The sequence below is a fragment of the Sabethes cyaneus genome, chromosome 3 (assembly GCF_943734655.1).
Source record: "Sabethes cyaneus chromosome 3, idSabCyanKW18_F2, whole genome shotgun sequence".
NCBI classification, from domain to species: domain Eukaryota; kingdom Metazoa; phylum Arthropoda; class Insecta; order Diptera; family Culicidae; genus Sabethes; species Sabethes cyaneus.
In genome coordinates this window covers 249,226,283-249,245,691 of record NC_071355.1, presented here as the reverse complement: position 1 = coordinate 249,245,691, position 19,409 = coordinate 249,226,283, and the positions used below count along the sequence as shown (strand labels likewise).

Sequence of the window (19,409 nt, the reverse complement as noted above, 5' to 3'; positions counted from 1 at the left end):
TAGGCAACGTTTGTCTTGTTTCGTTTTATTAAGCTATGTTATGATATTAATTGGGTAGCAATAAGAGAATGAGTGACAATCTTGGCAAATATAAAATGGGGAGCTTAAAACAGTTAAGGTGAAGGCCGTCAGAGTCCAGTAGCAATTTTTTTTACTGATTTCAGTACTTTCACGACGAGAACAGAGTTGCTATTAGTAGGTAATAATCTGTTATGAACAATTTTGAAACATAGAATTGCGATTCTATTTTTGCTGTTGAGCGAGATCCGACAGTAATTACATAAAATGCTGTTTACGATAAATTTTATTATCAGTGAATTTTATAAGTCACTCTACGACCGTTAATTTAATAGCGAAAATTATTGGTCCATTTCATGCTCAACGTAAATATGGCATCACTCCACATATACATCCGTTTCCTTGGTAACGTATCAACAACGACGGTCGTGGATTTGGAATTGCAATCGAAACGAAGTAAAGTTTTTCATATCAATTCAAGTGAATAGTTTGGACAAAATCATTATAATTTCTTAACAAATAACTGTTCGGGTGGTAAATTAAAGCTTTCTGTGTCTCAAGTTAAGTTTCGCAAGTGATGTGACGACTGGAACGGCCGAAAAAAATTAATGAAAAAGCGACGGCGAAAAAGTGAAAATATATTAATGAATTTTAATTGGGCAGAAATCTCAGTATTTAGTGTAATTTCTGCCCCAAAAAGTAATAGAACCTATAGAATGCAACGTTTAGTGCTTCGAGTTGCAAGATTTTATTACGGCTAGCAGGTTAGTTGAACTAATTTTATTTTTTTGTGATGGTTTCCCGAGTCTATGGGAGCTTGTTGGTACACTGAAGAATGGAAGAGAAAGGTGATATTCGGTGCCATACTGACTGAGTCTACAAATGATCCAAAAAATCTCCAAAATAAGTTCAAAGAGAGTCCAGAGAGAGTCCAAAATGAGCTGACAGAGTTCAGAACCAGTCCAAAAAATCCAGAAAGAAATCAAAACAAGTTTAAAAACATCTGAAAAGGTGTCCAAATTAACAACGTGGATGGCAGCAACGTGTAGTGCTACGGTCTATAATATCTGGTAAAAAATATGGGAATTATAAGTTGACCAACAATTGAGTATATTTTTGGTTTTGTAAACTTATCCACGGTGCCTAATTCTGCGCACTTTCTTACCCATGTTCCTAATTCTGCGCATGTTGTCTCCTGATTCTGCGCACCCAAACAGTGAAAATAAATACTCCTGCCATGCTATTTATGTCTTTATACGCTGAAAGCACACCAAAAAATCCGGTATTAGTCATTACCATAAATAAATCAATGATCCGGCCTTCTTGTGCCTTCCGGGTGGCAAAGGAATATTGTTATCATTTTGATTGCTTCATTTTAAATATTTTATTCTCGATAACGTGAAGGGCGAATTGACTAATACCAAAAATTGTGTTTTCATATAGCAACCACTGCCCCACTCAGGTTGGACATTAAAAAAAATAGAAGACATGGTTTCATGAATTGGCGCTCGTGGGTTCGGACCCCGAGACACAGCACAGGATTCCAATCAATGCAAGTTAAAGATTCTACTTGAATTTTCATGCCTCTATACCTCAGCCATTTGGGTGAGGTTGTGTATTCTTTCGCGCTTTCGTCGTAGGATACATTACTGCGCAGAATTTGGAACATGAATAAAAAATCTGTGCCTAAATCTGCGCATTATTGCATCGCATTTCTCTAAGGAAAACAATCACTCTTTTTGTCTAAAACATGACTAAAACTAATTACTCTTTCTAATTATGCTGGGTAATTTGATCATTGCAAAGAATTTCGATCATAAATTTGTTAATTTTCTAGCAGGACAATCTTAGCGTTGGTGCTAACGACGATGTTTTCTGCCATATAAAATACTTTCAGTTTCACGTTAAATTATTTCGCTCTCAAATATTATGGCCCAGTGGTGAATAATGTCGTAATATTCAACTGACATTTATAAAAAAATAACGCAATGATCATAGTTATGCACAATGTTTAAAAATACTTATATAAAGAAAAATGCGCAGAATTAGGGGCGGTCACGGTAAGTATAAAACGGAGGTAACACACCCGTGAAGGTCTAATCATAATAGAATAATTGAGTCAACTTACCGATTGACCAAAACGTGGTGCTTTATTGTGCTGTAATGCTATGGCTTTGAATAATATTTCCTAGGATTGTTGTTGGGTGTTATGTTTATTGCCTTTTTATTCTATTAATTATTTAATTGGGTTCTATTTAAAATATGAAAAATATCGGCTCTATAAAATCTAATCAGCGCAGCGGCAAACTGCATTTGCACATGCATGAAGGATGATAATAAAAAATAAATTGGTAAAATTAATTGGCTTTTGTTTTTTTGTCTTATTTTCTTCTGAAAGCGCAGGGCAAACCAATTGAGAAAAGAAATTCTGATCTTGCACGATAGGACTTAGACTGGTTCACGGAAACAGGGCGGATGGTTTTGCACTACTTGAAGATGAATTGAGCGCCAGGAAGAATTTGAACCATCCTTCGGTCCCTTTGAGTTTCATGGATGGACTATTTAAGCGTTTCGTTTGCTGATGGACAGCATCAGTTTTTATCAAGTACCTATCTTGATGCAACATGCTGCTCGTTCAGTACGTGCTGGTTTCGGTGATAATTTTAGCTCACTTAGCAAAGTGCCACGATGGTGGGTCCAGTGCAAGCTCTAATTCAACCGGGTTTGGTTATGAATTAACCCTGACTGGTTTGGATGCGATCAATTTCAGGTAGGTTATAATTTTGTACGTTTTATTGAGAAACTAATATGAAGTTTTATCCATGTTTTAGCATACAACAACATAATCTTCGTACACAAGAACAGTTTCAAGTACTCAGCTCAGATGTTGAAGACCTACGGAGATCCATAGATAGTATTGGCGGTATAATGATAACGCAAATTCAGCAGATCGACAGATTCGGAGGAGATGCTCTTCCGAAAATTCGAAATGAATTGGAATTGCTATCACTGAACATCAGCCATATATTGAATGATACTAGGTCAGTAAATCATAGTTCTTTCACATCTGTAAATCAGATACGAATTTTTACATTTCTAGCCAAATTTATCGTGTGCAACAAATATTGTCAACAACGCAAATGCTGCATGATGCTATCATACATATGCTTGCCGATGGACATCGAAAATGTGCGGAACCGTCTCGTTTGCCACAAACGTGTACTGAAGTGTTGCCGGAGCGTGGTTCTGGACTGTACCGTATTCAGCCGCAAATGGGCTTCAAGAATGCAACCGAAGTTTTTTGCGATCAGGAATACGAAGGCGGTGGCTGGACGGTGATTCAGAACCGCTATGATGGCTCGGTTTACTTCTACCGTGGCTGGGATCAGTACGAAACTGGTTTCGGGGACGTTCGCGGAGAGTTCTGGCTGGGTTTAAAAAAGATTCACGAATTGACGTATGCCAAGCCACACGAGCTGCACGTTGTTATGGAAGACTTTGATGGTAAGGTTGTCGTGGCGAAGTACAGCCGATTTCTGGTGGGAGGACCAGAGGAAAAGTATTCTTTGAATAGTTTGGGGAACTACAGCGGTACTGCAGGCGATTCGTTAACCCCTTCGCTAGGTATGAAATTTTCGGCCTTGGATGCCGATAATGATAGCCATCCTCCGGAGAACTGTGCAGTAGTATATAAGGGAGGTTGGTGGTATGCAGCATGTCACGCAAGGTAGGACGTATGCATTGCTAGTACTTGAAAAATTGTATTTTAAACATGTCCTCTATTCAGCAGCAATTTGAATGGGCTCTATCTTAAAGGACCACAAGAAGTGTATGCCACTATGATGTGCTGGAAATCATTTCGAGGATATAATTATGGACTCAAGCGTTCGCGCATGATGATTAGGGTCACAAATAACGTTTAAAAAGTTTGAGCTATAATAATATTTCTTTTTTTTTAATATTTATTATTGTCTAATACTTCTATATATTCTTCTATAATTCTTCTATATATTCTACTAGCTAACCCGACAAACTTCGTATTGCCACAAATTAACCTGTGTTGTACATAAATCATGAATCTCGGATGATCTTTGTCACTATCTCGAGTTTTGCAAGCCCCCCAGTGGGTGGCGCTTCCGACGGCGGGTCACCGGCAACACTCGCGACCGGCTCGTCCTGAATGATCTAGTGTTACTATAGATAGTTTTTGTGGTCTTGTTATTGATTAATGTTTTATGGAAGAGTCTCGAATTTCTCGAGTTGGATTAGTTTTTGAGTTTCGCAAAAATTTCTGTTTTATTTGTATGAGAGTCCATATCTCCCTACCACAGGGGTGAGAGGTCGGTCTCTAACTATCATAAAATAAATTCAAGACTGAAAAATCTCCTACATGCTAAATTTGGTTCCATTTGCTTGATTAGTACTCAAATTATAAGGAAATTTGTATTTCATTTGTATGGGAGCCCACCCTCTTAAAAGGGAAAGGGGTCGTAATACACCACAGAAAAAAAATTCTGCCATCTAAAACTCTCACATGCCAAATTTGGTTCCATTTGCTTGATTAGTTCTAAAGTTATGAGCAAATTTGTATTTCGTTTGAATGGGAGCCCCCCCCTCCTAAAAAGGTAAGAAGTCCTAATTCATAATGGGAAAAATGGTTGCCTCCAAAAACACCCACATGCCAAATATGGTTCCATTTGCTTGATTAGTTCTCGAATTATGAGGAAATTTGTATGGAAGCCCCCCCCTCTTAAAGGGGAGAGGAGTTACAATTCCCCTTATAAAGAGGGAGGGGTCTCAATTTACCATAGAATAAATTCTTGTCACCGAAAACACCCACATGCCAAATTTGGTTCTATTTGCTTGATTAGTTCTCGAGTTATGAGGAAATTTGTATTTCATTTGTATAGGAGCCCCCCCTCCTAAAGTGGGGAGAGGTTCTTATTCATCATAGAAAAAATTCTTGCCTCCAAAAACACCTACATGCCAAATTTGGTTCCATTTGCTGGATTAGCTCTCGAGTTATAAGGAAATTTGTATTTCGTTTGTATAGGAGCCCCCCCCACTTAAAGTGGGGTGGGGTCCCAATTCATCATAGAAAAAAATTTTGTCTCCAAAAACACACACATGCCAAATTTGGTTCCATTTGCTTGATTAGTTCTCGAGTTATGAGGAAATTTGTATGGAAACCCCCCCTCTTAAAGGGGAGAGGAGTTATAATTCCCCTTATAAAGAGGGGAGGGGTCTCAAATTACCCTAGAATAAATTCTTGTCACCGAAAACACCCACATGCCAAATTTGGTTCTAATCAAGCAATAGTTCTCGAGTTATGCAGAAATTTGTGTTTCATTTGTATGGGAGCCCCCCCTCTTAGTGGGGGGAGGGGTCTCTAACCATCACTAAAACCTTTCCTGGCCCCAAAAACCTCTACATGCAAATTTTCACGCCGATTGGTTCAGTAGTTTTTGATTCTATAAGGAACACAGGACAGACAGACAGACAGACAGACAGACAGACAGACAGAAATCCTTCTTTATAGGTATAGATTTGTATTTCATTGGTGTAGAAGGCCCCTCTGTTAAAGTGTGGAAGGGTCCTAATTCACCATAGAAAATGTTTTTGCCTCCAAAAACCTCCACATGCCAAATTTGGTTCTATTTGCTTGATTAGTTCTCGAGTTATGAGGAAATTTGTATTTCATTTGTATAGGAGCCCCCCCTACTAAAGTGAGGAGAGGTCCTAATTCATCATAGAAAAAAATCTTGCCTCCAAAAACACCTACATGCCAAATTTGGTTCCATTTGCTGGATTAGCTCTCGAGTTATAAGGAAATTTGTATTTCGTTTGTATAGGAGCCCCCCCCACTTAAAGTGGGGAGGGGTCCCAATTCATCATAGAAAAAAATTTTGTCTCCAAAAACACACACATGCCAAATTTGGTTCCATTTGCTTGATTAGTTCTCGAGTTATGAGGAAATTTGTATTTCGCTTGTATAGGAGCCCCCCCTCCTAAAGTAGGGAGGGGTCCCAATTCGTCATAGAAAAAATTTTGGTCTCCAAAAACACACACATGCCAAATTTGGTTCTCTTTGCTTGATTAGTTCTCGAGTTATTAGGAAATTTGTATTTCGTTTGTATAGGAGCCCCCCCTCCTAAAGTGGGGAGGGGTCCCAATTCGTCATAGAAAAAATTTTGGTCTCCAAAAACACACACATGCCAAATTTGGTTCCATTTGCTTGATTAGTTCTCGAGTTATGAGGAAATTTGCATTTCGCTTGTATAGGAGCCCCCCCTCCTAAAGTGGGGAGGGGTCCCAATTCATCATAGAAAAAATTTTGGTCTCCAAAAACACACACATGCCAAATTTGGTTCCATTTGCTTGATTAGTTCTCGAGTTATGAGGAAATTTGTATGGAAGCCCCCCCTCTTAAAGGGGAGAGGAGTTATAATTCCCCTTATAAAGAGGGGAGGGGTCTCAAATTACCCTAGAATAAATTCTTGTCACCGAAAACACCCACATGCCAAATTTGGTTCTATTTGCTTGATTAGTTCTCGAGTTATGCAGAAATTTGTGTTTCATTTGTATGGGAGCCCCCCCTCTTAGTGGGGGGAGGGGTCTCTAACCATCACTAAAATCTTCCCTGGCCCCAAAAACCTCTACATGCAAATTTTCACGCCGATTGGTTCAGTAGTTTTCGATTCTATAAGGAACAAAATACAGACAGACAGACAGACAGACAGACAGACAGACAGACAGACAGAAATCCTTCTTTATAGGTATAGATTTATTATAATTTACAAAATTTTATCATTATTTTGATGAAAATAAATAACTAGAATTTATCAAACATTGCCTCATCTTTCCTGTTTGGGATGCTGTAATGCAGCAAAATGAGCGCCCATTGGCAAACTGCACTGCCCAGTTAGCTTAGATACGAAGCTGGTCTAACAAACCAGTCAAGGGCAAGGGCATTTTGAGTTGGTTTAACTAAGCTAAGTCCTATCTACAGATTGATTATTTAAGAGTGTATATAACCAATGTACCTCTGTTAATATTAGTGCAACGTACGTTTGTCATGGATCACTGTGATCGTGCGTTCGTTGAATCTGTCAAAAACACGTGTTTTCAATAAATCAGCAACGGTTCATTTGATATAGCCGCATGGAATGTCTTGCTTTGCGTAGTTTTTCCTCGGGTAAGCAAGGTGTTTTAAAATTTATTCGATCAGGCAGCTTAAAAATATCAAAAAGAAGCGTTTTAAGTGAGAAATAAAAAAGAATGCTTGAAATCTATAAGAAGGAAGGTAAATCAATTCAACAGTCGGACGTAAGCTCTGCAGTAGACCGGCCAAATCGATAAGAAAATATTTCAAAATTCCAAAAAAAAAAACTGTGCTGCGATGAAATGAAAATCTTAGTTGTCGGGGAGGGTCAAACGATTTATCCTGCAACTGGGTTCAAATTGCAGTATCTCACTATCGAAGACCAAAACCCACTGAATCTACCAATTTGTATGTAAACATGTCGTAAGATTTTGTACACCTTCCGCAATATTATTCGTTTTAAAATGAACAGAGTTTTAAATTTAACTCCAAACAATCAAACAAAAACAGTTCAGCTAGTTCGACACCCGGTAAATTAAGTTTTCTTTTTTTAAAGAACATCTGCGAAATTATAGTGAGATCTAGCCAACCAGAAACAACACAGAACTATCAATAAGCTAAAAGTAGCAGTTTCGAAAGCGACGGAAGATAAAATAAAAATTTCAAACAACTTGCTATGATTTTCAAAGACCTCAATAAAAAATAAATATGACTCTAAAAGTTAAGTGCGACTGTAGAAAATATCACTGGATATCATATTGTTTAAAGAATCAATTATTATTATCGATTATTATCGAACGTAGGTACGGCTAGCACTCTCCGTAAGGATGGTCGCCAGGCTTGGCATACACTTTTCGCCTCGATTTTGCTCTTTTGATTACTGCATCTCAGCCAAGCAAAATTTGAAAAAGTGATGTATGGGGCATTTGTAGAATTTGTTATTATCTTCAATATTGCTGAAGTAAGCATTACTGTGCATTTTGTATTTATGGCGCTATAAGGCTGCTACCCTCTTGGTAGCAAAAAGAGCGCTGACGGCTGCCCACTCTATAAGCATTGTTGAAGATTGGATGCGATCCAGGAAACTGGACCTAGCGCATCATAAAACGGAGGTTATCGTGGTGAACAACCGCAAGTCGGTGCAGCAAGCAAATATCAGCGTCGGGGACTGCACTATTTCGTCAACGCGGTCCTTAAAACTCCGCTCAAGTTCGGGAGCCACGTCGACTATGCCTGTAAGAAGGCTTCCACAGCTATTTCGGCATTGTCTCGTATGATGTCTAATAGCTCTGCGGTATATGGCAGCAAGCGAAGGCTTTTAGCCAACGTGGTCCAGTCCATACTCAGGTATGGCGGGCCGGTGTGGTCATCGGCGTTAGGTACCAAAAGCTATCTCGCCAAGCTGGAAAGCACCTATCGTCTCATGTGCTTAAGAGTGGCGAGTGCGTATCGCACAGTTTCACATGACGCAATCTGCGTCTTAGCGGGTATGATGCCTATTGGTATCATGATCAGCGAGGTCGTAGAGTGCTTCAACCAACGTGGAACCAGAGGCATACGGAGTACCACAAGATCGGCCTCGATGATCACATGGCAGCGGGCATGGTCTGATTCCACAAAAGGCCGGTGGATACATAGACTTATCCCGGAACTATCCGGATGGGTCAACAGGCGCCATGGCGAAGTCAACTTCCACCTGATACAGATACTGTCAGGGCATGGTTGTTTTAGACAGTATCTGCACAAGTTTGGGCATGCGGAGTCCCCCGAGTGTCCCGAATACGCGGAAGTTGAGGAAACTGCAGAACATGCTTTCTTCATATGCCCTTGTTTCGCAGTTAGCGGACAGGACACTACTCCGGATAACTTAGTCCAAAGGATGTGTTCTAGCTCAGACGTCTGGGGTGCGGTCAATGCGGCTGCTACCCAGATCGTACTTGAGCTACAAAACCGCTGGAAAGCCGATCAACGGCGAATAAACAGCCTAACTACCATAGTCCAGTAGTTATCTAAGAGTGTGCGTTAAGCACAATAGCCCCTCCCTGAAGTAATACCGATAAGGTGGTTCCAGGGGGGATTGAGGCTGGAGACTCGAGTAGGGTTTTAGTGGGTCTGGATCCTGGAGCAGAACATTCTACGGCGACCTGCTTATTGGTGGAACGAGCAGCTCAGCGACCTCCACAGTAACTGCATCACAGCAAGAAGATAGAGCTGTGCCGTGGCGTTGATCCCAATCCGTGGGGTGACGCGTACCGTATTGTTATGGCAAAAATCACAGGTCCAACGATAACTGTTGGGCTTGGTCCAAAAAGATGAAGATCATCCTAGAAGAACTTTTCCCGTCACCTACTCCGTACTTAGACGAAGGGGACGACGCCGAGAGTGTACGGGTGTCCAACGAGGAGCTCGCAGCTTTTGCAGGAGGCCTGAAAGTGAAGAAGGCGTCGGACCCAAACGGAATTCCGAACGTAGCCCTAAAAGCTGAAATACAAGCGTTCCTGGGCATGCTCAGGACGGTACTGCAGAACTGTTAAGGTCACAAGAGGAAGGTCACTTCCCGGACAGGTGGAAGATCCAGAGGTTAGCCTTACTACCAAAGCTGGGAAAGCCTCCGAAAAATCCAGCATCGTACAGACCAATCTGTCTGCTGGATACACTCAGAAAACTACCGGAAAGGATCATCCTCAATAGGTTGACGACACGGTCGGTTGTGGATGAAATTCGGATTTCGGAAAGGGAAGTCAACGGTTGACGCTATCCGGACAGTAGTCCGGATAGCGCCAGCTAAGCTAAGCCAGCTAAGAGGCTATAGCCGGGTCACTGCACAAAATAAGAGTTCCAGACTACTTGTGCAAGATCCTGAAGAATTACTTTCAGAACTGAGTATTGGTGACGAGACGGTCAAGGGGCAGCAACCGGTAAAGATTACGGTGGGAGTCCGTCAAGGCTCTATTCTCAGTTCAAGGTTATGGCACAGGATGCAGAACGGTGTGTTGACGTCAAAACTACCCAGAAGGGCAGAGATTGTTGGCTTTGCGGCGACATCTTACTGTCGGTAACAGGCGAAAGACTAGAAGAGGTAGAAATGCTCACGGAGACAATTGATACGGAAGTGTTGTAAGTCAGTAACTGCAAAGCGGTGCAGCGGGTAGAAATCACTGTTGGAGAGTACGCCATGGCTTCAAAGCAAGTGCTTTGAATCGAAGATTGGATTAATTTCAATAGCCACGTGGACTTTGTCTGTGAGAAGGCGTTGAAGGCCACCAATGCGTTGGCTAGAATTATGCCGAATAGCTACGGACCTAGCGGCAGTAGTGAGCGGGAATTGGATGCGGCGTCAAACGGCATACCGGTTCTATCGACCTGAATGAAAAGGAAGCATGGAAAGGTGAACTTCCACCTGACGCAGTTCTTATCTGGACACTGCTTTAGCCAGTACTTGCATCGGTTTGGCTAGAATGCGGCAGCGTGGAAGAAACACCAGAGCATGTAATGTTCGAATGCCCAAGATTCTAAGAGGTGCGGTATGAGATACCTGGCTAAACCAGGCTGGCTTACATGTGCAGAACATTGAATAAAGGTAACGAGACATAAAACACGGCTTACATCCAACATTGTAAGCTAGAGTTGCTCCAAAAATGGGTGTCAAGTTGGTCGTCATCCCGGCATCTGTGCACGTCTCGACAGGTAACAGAGAAGTGATAAGGCGCAACCTCCTCCCAAAGTACTACTTGACGGTATTTCCGGGAAGGAAGATAAATCTTATCTACTCGTTAATCTGTATATATCAAAATGCAGGTGAAGGTCAAGTCACAATAAATTAACTGAGTCACCTAGTAGTAAGCTCATTAAGAGCTAATTTACAATGTTGAAATGTATTGCTCCGGGATTTCCTAGAAAAGCCAAAATATTATAGTTGGTACACATTATCATTAATATTATCTTGAACAGATAAGATTCATTTACATATAGGCGCGATTTTTTTTTTAATACTATCGAACTTTGAACTTAAAAAAAGATTAGATAACTTTTTTCAAATGTTGTTAAACTTTTCAGTTTTGAAACTTTTTCTCTGAAGGTTAACAGTTATTTTGAATAATTGGGAGCCAATCAATAAATTATAGTGCATATATAGGGTTCAATCCCGCCTCTCACGCCGAGGATCGGGTTCAAATCCTAGCCCTGCAGAAGTGACGATTAACCCATTAAAAATGACTATAATCGAAATAAAAAAGGTGCAGCCACAGTTAACAGCATGTTTTGTAAAACTTATCGACGGTAAACTTCACCCGCACACATGTTTTTATTTATTTTTTATTATATTTACCGTTCTGATTCCAACTTCGGACACTTAACTAAATTATGCTGCAACTTTGTCCCATGCAAAAAATTCGAAGGTATTATAATTTCATCTTATTAAGCAGTTCGGTAGCACAAAAATTTATTTATTTCCAAAAAAACTAAAATTTTGATATTTTTGAAAAATTTGTCTAACTTCAAAATTTAAAAAAAAAATCCGGGAGAGTGTCCATCGATAGTTCTTAATTTAAGGGCATAATTTAGGCTATCTTTAAAATAAATTAGGCAAATCGGAGGGGAAGGTTTGGAGATAATTCACATTCTATAATTTTCATCATGGTTTTGAAAAGTTTTTTCTATCAGTGTATTTTTTTTTTCTAAAAATACACTTAATTTCCTACAACTTTCCCTTTGACGCCATTTTGATCAAATAAATATTTTTCAAAATATGATGTTTTGTAAAAAAAGTAATCTCATTTCTAAATACGCCCTTTTGAAAAGTTACTCATGACGAAAAAAATCAAGTTTAATGGAAAATGAGTTCTTGCGTGGTACCCAACCCAATCAGCAAAATTTCATTCCAATCAAAAATAATCGAGTCAAATCGATTAGTTGAGCTGGAATTGCTCTTAAGCGAGTTTATATATTTTTACTGAACATCTGCCTGTTCTATCCGCCTAGCAGTATGATGTGGCTTTTCCCACGCAAAAACATTGTAATCGATAGTCCCATAGTTAGTTGATAAATATTCTCAAACTGCGCGAACGGCCTTTAAAGCAAGTTCAATTTGTACATTTTTATAATCACGACAATTTATTTTCGTAAGATAAGAATCTGCGTTTGTCCAAAGTTCGTACTCTGAGTTTTCACTTTTCCCAGCGCCTACTGATTCTAAACAAGGTGTCTTATACCTCCCCGGATAGAGCACATCCTAGTGAACATGCATGTGATTTTGTCGTATTAGCAATGTAAATGTGCGTTTCATGCGAAAGTGCCTGATGTTTGAAGTCGTCCGAAATTTGAATCGGAACTGTTTAATTTAATTGTGCAAGTGCAAAGTAAACTTATAAGATAGGGTTTAGAGTGGTTCACGGAAAGAGGCCTGTGAGTCACCTACACAGGAAGTTGATAAACGATTAGATGGTATCAGCTTTGATTGTAACGCATCTCAAAACAATTGATTTGATTCAAGGTAATGTTTTAATGAGTTTGATCTATTATTACGCTTTCCTAACAATACAGTCGATTTATTATAAGTAAATTGACAGGGAGAATGTGGTGTTAAGAAAGCATTTGCTTGTTTTGAACATCGAGGGCAAGTCGAAAGAATTTGAACCATCCTTCGGGGGATTCCCCTTGAGCTTCATGGATGGACTATTTAAGCGTTTCGTTTGCTGTGCAGTCGGTATCAGTTTTTATCAAGTACCTTTCTTTGTGCAACATGCTGCTCTTTAAGTTTGTGCTACTGTCGGTGATAATTTTAGCTCGCTTAGCGAGGAGTTCCGATGAAGCATCCAACGGAAGTCTTTCTAATGCATCCGGGTTTGGATATGAACTAACCCTGACCGGTTTGGATGCAATCAATTTTAGGTAGGTTTTCCATTCATTTAAGAAATTAATAAACAGTTTAATTTACATTTTAGCATACAACAAAACAATCTTCGTACGCAAGAACAGTTTCAAGTACTCAGCTCAGACGTTGAAATGCTACGAAGAACCATGGATAATGTTGGCGGTACAATCATCAAGCATATGCAGCAGATCAACAGATTCGGAGGAGATGCTCTTCCAAACATTCGAAACGAATTGGAATTGTTATCGCTTAATGTGAGCCAAGTATTGCTTGATACCAGGTAAGTAGAACATAATGCTTTTTGGTACAGCCCTCTAATGTCAGAAATTTCTAGTCAAATTTATCGTGTTCAGCAAACAATGCCAACAACGAAAATGCTGAACGATATTATCCTACAATTGCTTGCCGATGGGCATCGAAAATGCGCGGAACCAACTCATCTGCCACAGACGTGTGCTGAAGTGGCGCCGAACCGTGGATCGGGACGGTACCGTGTTCAGCCGCAATCGGGCTTCAAGAATGCATTCGAAGTTTACTGCAATCAGGAATATGAAGGCGGTGGCTGGACGGTGATTCAAAACCGTTATGATGGCTCCACTTACTTCTACCGAGGTTGGGATCAGTACGAAACCGGTTTCGGAGACTTTCGCGGAGAGTTCTGGCTGGGTTTGAAAAAGATCCATGAACTGACGTACGCCAAGCCGCACGAACTGCACGTCGTAATGGAAGACTTCGATGGGAGTGTTGCCGTGGCAAAGTACAGCCGATTTCTGGTGGGAGGACCAGAGGAAAAGTATGCTTTGAATAGTTTGGGAAACTACAGTGGAAATGCAGGGGACTCGTTAGCTCCCTCGCTGGGTATGAAATTTACGACATTGGATGCCGATAATGATAGCCATCCGCCGGATAACTGTGCCGTAATGTATAAGGGAGCATGGTGGTATGCTGCATGCCACGCAAGGTGGGAGTTGCGCATTGTGGATAAATGAATAAACATTTTTAATGCTGTTTTGTGCTTTCCAGCAATTTGAATGGACTCTATCTCAAAGGACCACAGGAAGCTTTTGCCACTATGATGTGCTGGAAATCATTCAGAGGTTATAACTATGGACTAAAACGTTCACGAATGATGATTAGAGTCTCAAATAACGTTTGAAAATTTTTAATTTTTTTACTAATCGTCGTTCAGTCCACATTAAACACCCTGTTTCAAACAAGTTGGAAGAAAAACTGTATTTTCAAAGAAAAAATCTGGTTTTTAATATGCATCTGTTCCAAAACTAATAGCAAATCAACTCGGAGGTTGCCTTGGTTCTTCGTTATCTTTCTGATCCCCGTACTTGCGATTCTTATTTAAGTGCTGTCCTACGACGACGGTTGCCTATGTACTATTTTTATCATAGCTGTACTAAAAAACTCCGCCGAAAAATAAAACAGTGCGGATGCAAAACGTAGCAGTCAAACATTGTCACCCATTTTAAGAATTCGTTTTCGCGATAAAGTGTTCTAGTGCTCGTCAGAAACAGAAACTAAGAGCTAAGTGACTTGCGATGGCGACTAATTGAATATACACAAGCTATTTCTTAAAAGCCCTAACGAGGGACTGAAAGATTTAGTGATTGATTAGTGCGGTTGTTGTTTTAATTAGGTTGGATTTTTGGCTCGGGGTTCTGTATGAACATTCGAAATACCATCGTCTGGCAGGCGCTTAGACTGGTGCAAATATTTCTTTGGCACAGCAAAAGGCATTCATCTTCTAAACAGTTGTAAGGAACGTGCCGAATAAGCTACAAATGCTAATTGATGCAGCGAAAGGATGTAATGTGATGATTCAGTAGAAACTGAGTTTCCTGATGATAAGTCCAGCAACCGGTAAAGACAGATCGTTAGGAGAGCACTGTAAATACGGTAAAGACCACTTGCATCGGCACTTGAGTGGAGGATTATTTTGGAAAGGAAGTAATGCACCTTGTGATGTGTACAAAACAACCATCGTTTCGACAGATTTAGTTATCCCGACATAATACTTATTATCGCCGTCCATAAAGTACTCTTCCAGATTATCTTACGTCGTCACCGTCATCTTATTGATGGCAAAAGAACGCGTAAGGTAGCATCAAAGGAGTTACACGTGAGCTTGCACCACTGCAGACATTTTTAAAATTCGGGAGACGTGCCTGCACCTCATACTTACTGGTGTTAATTTCAAGGTAGCATATGATACTATTGATCGCGATTAGCTACACTCTTAAACTACTCAGAATTCCCTCGAAGCGTACTAATTCAGATTTTAAATTGAAAATTTAAACAGTTTTAGCTCCTTGCTAGCAATAATCTAGTTACTCGGAGGACAAATAACGTCCGTTTGGGTTACTCTTACCAATTTTTTGATCGGAAAACTGTCCAGAATCTGACTACCCGTACCCTTTAAAGGTATTTTGAATAGTTTTTATTTGTTTTATTTAGTTTTAGCAAAATCTAACCTATTTATCGATAAAAAAAATTTAAGAGTAATAAGCGCACAAGTACGGCTTTAAACCCGGATTGACTTTCGACTCACGTACAGAGCTGAAACAAGGTGATGAACTATCTTGCATCTTGTTTAACATTCCCTCCGAGGAAGTAAGTAATCTGACGGCCTGACCGTATCAAAGTAAACTTGCGGTGTCCCGAATGCTTGAAGAATTAGCAATGAATAGCCCAGAAAGTAAAACCGAAAACTATTAGAGAGCTTTTTAGTTCAATCAAATAGAGTTCTACCTTAAATATTACAGTACAAAACATGAAACGCTTGTGAAAAATATTTGAATAAAATATTCTCTTCTAATTGGGTACAAACTTTATATAAAGTTCACTCTGTCTTAGAATCATAGATATTATAGATACAGTCTCGAAGTGCATTCGAAGAGGTAATGTTGAGTTGAAATCGAACACCATTTTTTCGTTTAACGAAACAATTTATGTCGATTTTCTTTTTCTGCATCAGCTCAGCCGAGTGGTTGAGCGCCAAATTTCTTAGAAGCGTCAACTTGGAGCTGACCAACCAGGAGTCAGCGTCTCTGAGCATTATTTTATTGCGAAAAAAGTGAGGGGAAACACCTCGCTTCGGATAATCAAGCGCAAATCCGTACTGCATGAGAAACGTCATTCATGAATCAGAGGAGATTTATGCGCGAAACACTTTGCTGATGTTTTTCTCTAGGAGTCGATTCCCATTTACCTAATAGATTGCGCTTTGATGGATGACCCTCGTGATGTCTTGGACATTGGCAACTTGAAATTCTCGCAACACTCTCAACTGCTGTAGGTCCAGATGGCATTCCGTCTCTGATACTAAAAAAATGGGCTAAATTGCTGAGTGTGCCACTCAGTCGTTATCTGTAGTCGTTCTGTAGAAGAGTCTACCATTCCCAGCACAGTGAAAAGAATCAATCATGCTCTCTGTCCATAAAAGATGCAGCGAAACCAAATCTTTCGGGAGAAAAAGCGCACCCTGGAAGAGCAGGAATATGCAGAGTTGGAGCGGCTGCATCGTTCTCAGGAAACGCGAAAGTTCTACCAGAAACTGAAGGGATCCCGCAAAGGCTTTGTGCCGCGAGCCGAAATGTGTCGGGATAAGACTGGCAGTATTCTGACGGACGATCGTGAGGTGACGGATAGGTGAAAGCAGCACTTCGACGAACACCTGAATGGCGCCCAGGCGGAAAACCATGGCGGCGGGGAAAGCGATTTCGACGGTGCAACAAACGGGGAAGATGTGCCAGCCCCAACGATAGGCGAAGTTAAGGAGGCCATCATGCAGCTAAAGAACAACAAGTCAGCTGGAAAAGATGGCATCGGAGCGGAGCTTATTAAAATGGGACCAGAAAAGCTGGCCGTTTGTCTGCACCGACTAATTGTTAGAATTTGGGATACGGAACAGCTACCGGAGGAGTGGAAAGATGGGGTTATCTGCCCGATCTACAAAAAGGGCGACAAGTTGGACTGTGAGAACTATCGAGCGATCACCGTTCTCAATGCCGCTTATAAAGTGCTGTCCCAAATCATTTTCCGCCGTCTATCACCAATTGCGAATAGATTTGTGGGAACTTATCAAGCCGGCTTCGTCGAAGGTCGGTCTACAACGGATCAAATATTTACACTGCGGTAAATCCTCCAAAAGGGCCGTGAATACAGAGTTCCCACGCATCATTTATTCGTTGACTTCAAAGCCGCATATAAAACCATCGACCGGAAAGAGCTATGGAAAATCATGGACGAGTATAGCTTCCCCAGGAAGCTCATCAAACTGATTAAATCTACGTTGGATGGTACACAGTGCTGTGTTCGGATTTCGGGTGGATTGTCAAGTTCATTCGAATCACACGGAGGGCTTCGTCAAGGTGATGGTCTTTCATGCCTGCTGTTCAACATAGCGCTACAGGGTGTTATGAACCGAGCGGATATCAACACGCGGGGCACGATATTCAACAAATCTAGTCAATTCGTCTGCTTTGCCGATGACATGGATATTATCGGCAGAACATCTGTGGCGGTGGCTGAACAGTACACCAGACTAAAGCGCGAAGCAGAAAAGATTGGGTTAAAGGTAAATACGTCTAAAACAAAGTACATGCTGGCCAGCGGAACCGAGGCCGAACGACACCGCTTGGGCAGTAGTATATTGATCGACGGCGATGAGTTTGAGGTAGTCGATGAATTTGTCTACCTTGGCTCACTGGTAACGGCGGACAATGATACCAGCCGTGAGATTCGGAGGCGTATTATCAGCGGAAGTCGTGCTTACTATGGGCTCCACAAGCAATTGCGGTCGAGCAGACTAAGTCCCCGTACAAAGTGCACCCTGTACAAGACGCTTATTAGACCGGTTGTTCTCTACGGGCATGAAACATGGACAATGCTCGAGGAGGACCTGCGGGTGCTCGGAGTTTTCGAACGACGAGTGCTAAGAACGATCTTCGGCGGCGTACAGGAGAACGGAGTATGGAGGCGGAGGATGAACCATGAACTCGCACAGCTCTATGGCGAACCCAGTATTCAGAAGGTAGCTAAAGCTGGACGGATGCGATGGGCAGGGCATGTTGCAAGAATGCCGGACAACTACCCTGCAAAGATGGTGTTCGCCTCAAATCCGGTAGGAACAAGACGACCAGGAGCGCAGCGAGCAAGATGGTTAGACCAGGTGGAGCGAGATCTGGCGGAGAGTACTCGGTGTCCGAGGAATTGGAGAGCGGTAGCCCTTAACCGAGTTACATGGAGAAATTTTGTTCAACAGGCTTTGTCTTAGGACGGCAAGCCACCTAAGTAAGTAAGTAAGTCCATAAAAAAGGAGACAAACGTAATGTGGCCAACTACCGCGGGATCACATAGCTTTGTGCAGGTTCCAAACTACTCGAAGTTATTGTTGGATCAACACGGATTCTTGACTGGGTGATCTATTGATACAAATCTGTAGCAATTCACGTCGCATTACCCGATGGATCTTGAAACCGGTAGACACTGATTTAAAGGCAGCCTTCGACCATCAAATTTTGATTACAAAAATGGACCAACTAGGTGCTTCATCTTGCTTCACACTGTGGCTGAAGTCATACCTGATGATGCGTCGCCTTTGTGTCATACTTGCTGAAGTGCAATCTGATTATTTCACAAATAGTTTTGAAGTTCCCCAAGGGAGTAACCTTGGTCCATAAATATTCTCAATATTATTCAACGACATATGGTATTGGCTTCCATTCGGAGCACCATGAAGCCGTAAAAGCCAGAGCGTGTAGAGTCTATGAAGGATCCGTGAGACATTCTGGATACGAGTCTCACTTTTCGCGATCCCTAATCTAGTATAATTGTGAAAGCAAATCACAATCTACGATTCATCATGCATACATACAATAAAAGACTTTATGGACACACACAGCTGACGATCATTGTATTTCACGCTTATGCGACCATCCCTCGACACTGGGTGTGTAGTATGGAGTCCCTATATAGACTATTGAATTGCCTGCTTTGAAGCTGTCCAGAAGAAATTTACAAGATTTGCTCTCAGCATTGCCTGGAAAGGAAGCTGCGACAATAGGACTTATCGTAAATTCTACCAAAACAAAGTATATGGTTAGTGACATGTGATAACGATGTGAGTCCTGAAGTAAACATTTAACTCGCGCTCTATCAGACGCTAATTCTCCCGGTGGTACTGCGATCAATTCTTGGCGGCATATTAGAAGAAGGAGTGTAGCGCAGTCGCATGAACCACGAAATGTACCAAGTATTTAAAGATGAGGGTATTGTGAGGAGTCTAACACACGACAACCTGCAATGGACTGGCCACGTAGCAAGGATGCCGGAAGAGAGCCCAGCTAAAACAATATTCAGCAGAAAACCCGACAGAAGCCAACGACTTCGAGGCAGACCTTGTAT

The 19,409-nt window shown here is 41.2% G+C and overlaps 2 protein-coding genes across 2 annotated transcripts; both read left to right on the top strand.

The window, feature by feature from the left end:
* Positions 1–2,642: 2,642 nt before the first annotated feature.
* On the top strand, positions 2,643–3,941 carry LOC128741057 (ficolin-2-like). The gene is made up of 4 exons (XM_053836634.1): positions 2,643–2,788; positions 2,850–3,059; positions 3,119–3,745; positions 3,809–3,941. The coding sequence occupies exons 1-4, from the start codon at positions 2,643–2,645 to the stop codon at positions 3,939–3,941; spliced, it is 1,116 nt and encodes a 371-aa protein (XP_053692609.1).
* An 8,919-nt stretch (positions 3,942–12,860) lies between these two features.
* On the top strand, positions 12,861–14,148 carry LOC128741056 (techylectin-5A-like). Its single transcript, XM_053836633.1, has 4 exons — positions 12,861–13,009; positions 13,063–13,272; positions 13,327–13,953; positions 14,016–14,148. The coding sequence occupies exons 1-4, from the start codon at positions 12,861–12,863 to the stop codon at positions 14,146–14,148; spliced, it is 1,119 nt and encodes a 372-aa protein (XP_053692608.1).
* Positions 14,149–19,409: the final 5,261 nt, after the last annotated feature.

Bases quoted from the DNA above. Each gene is read 5' to 3' on its own strand.
- LOC128741056 (XM_053836633.1), top strand. From the start codon at position 12,861: ATGCTGCTCTTTAAGTTTGTGCTACTGTCGGTGATAATTTTAGCTCGC. The intron at 13,273-13,326 runs GTAAGTAGAACA...AGAAATTTCTAG, and splicing joins CAAGTATTGCTTGATACCAG to TCAAATTTATCGTGTTCAGC. The intron at 13,954-14,015 runs GTGGGAGTTGCG...TGTGCTTTCCAG, and splicing joins TATGCTGCATGCCACGCAAG to CAATTTGAATGGACTCTATC.
- LOC128741057 (XM_053836634.1), top strand. From the start codon at position 2,643: ATGCTGCTCGTTCAGTACGTGCTGGTTTCGGTGATAATTTTAGCTCAC. The intron at 3,060-3,118 runs GTCAGTAAATCA...TTACATTTCTAG, and splicing joins CATATATTGAATGATACTAG to CCAAATTTATCGTGTGCAAC. The intron at 3,746-3,808 runs GTAGGACGTATG...TCTATTCAGCAG, and splicing joins TATGCAGCATGTCACGCAAG to CAATTTGAATGGGCTCTATC.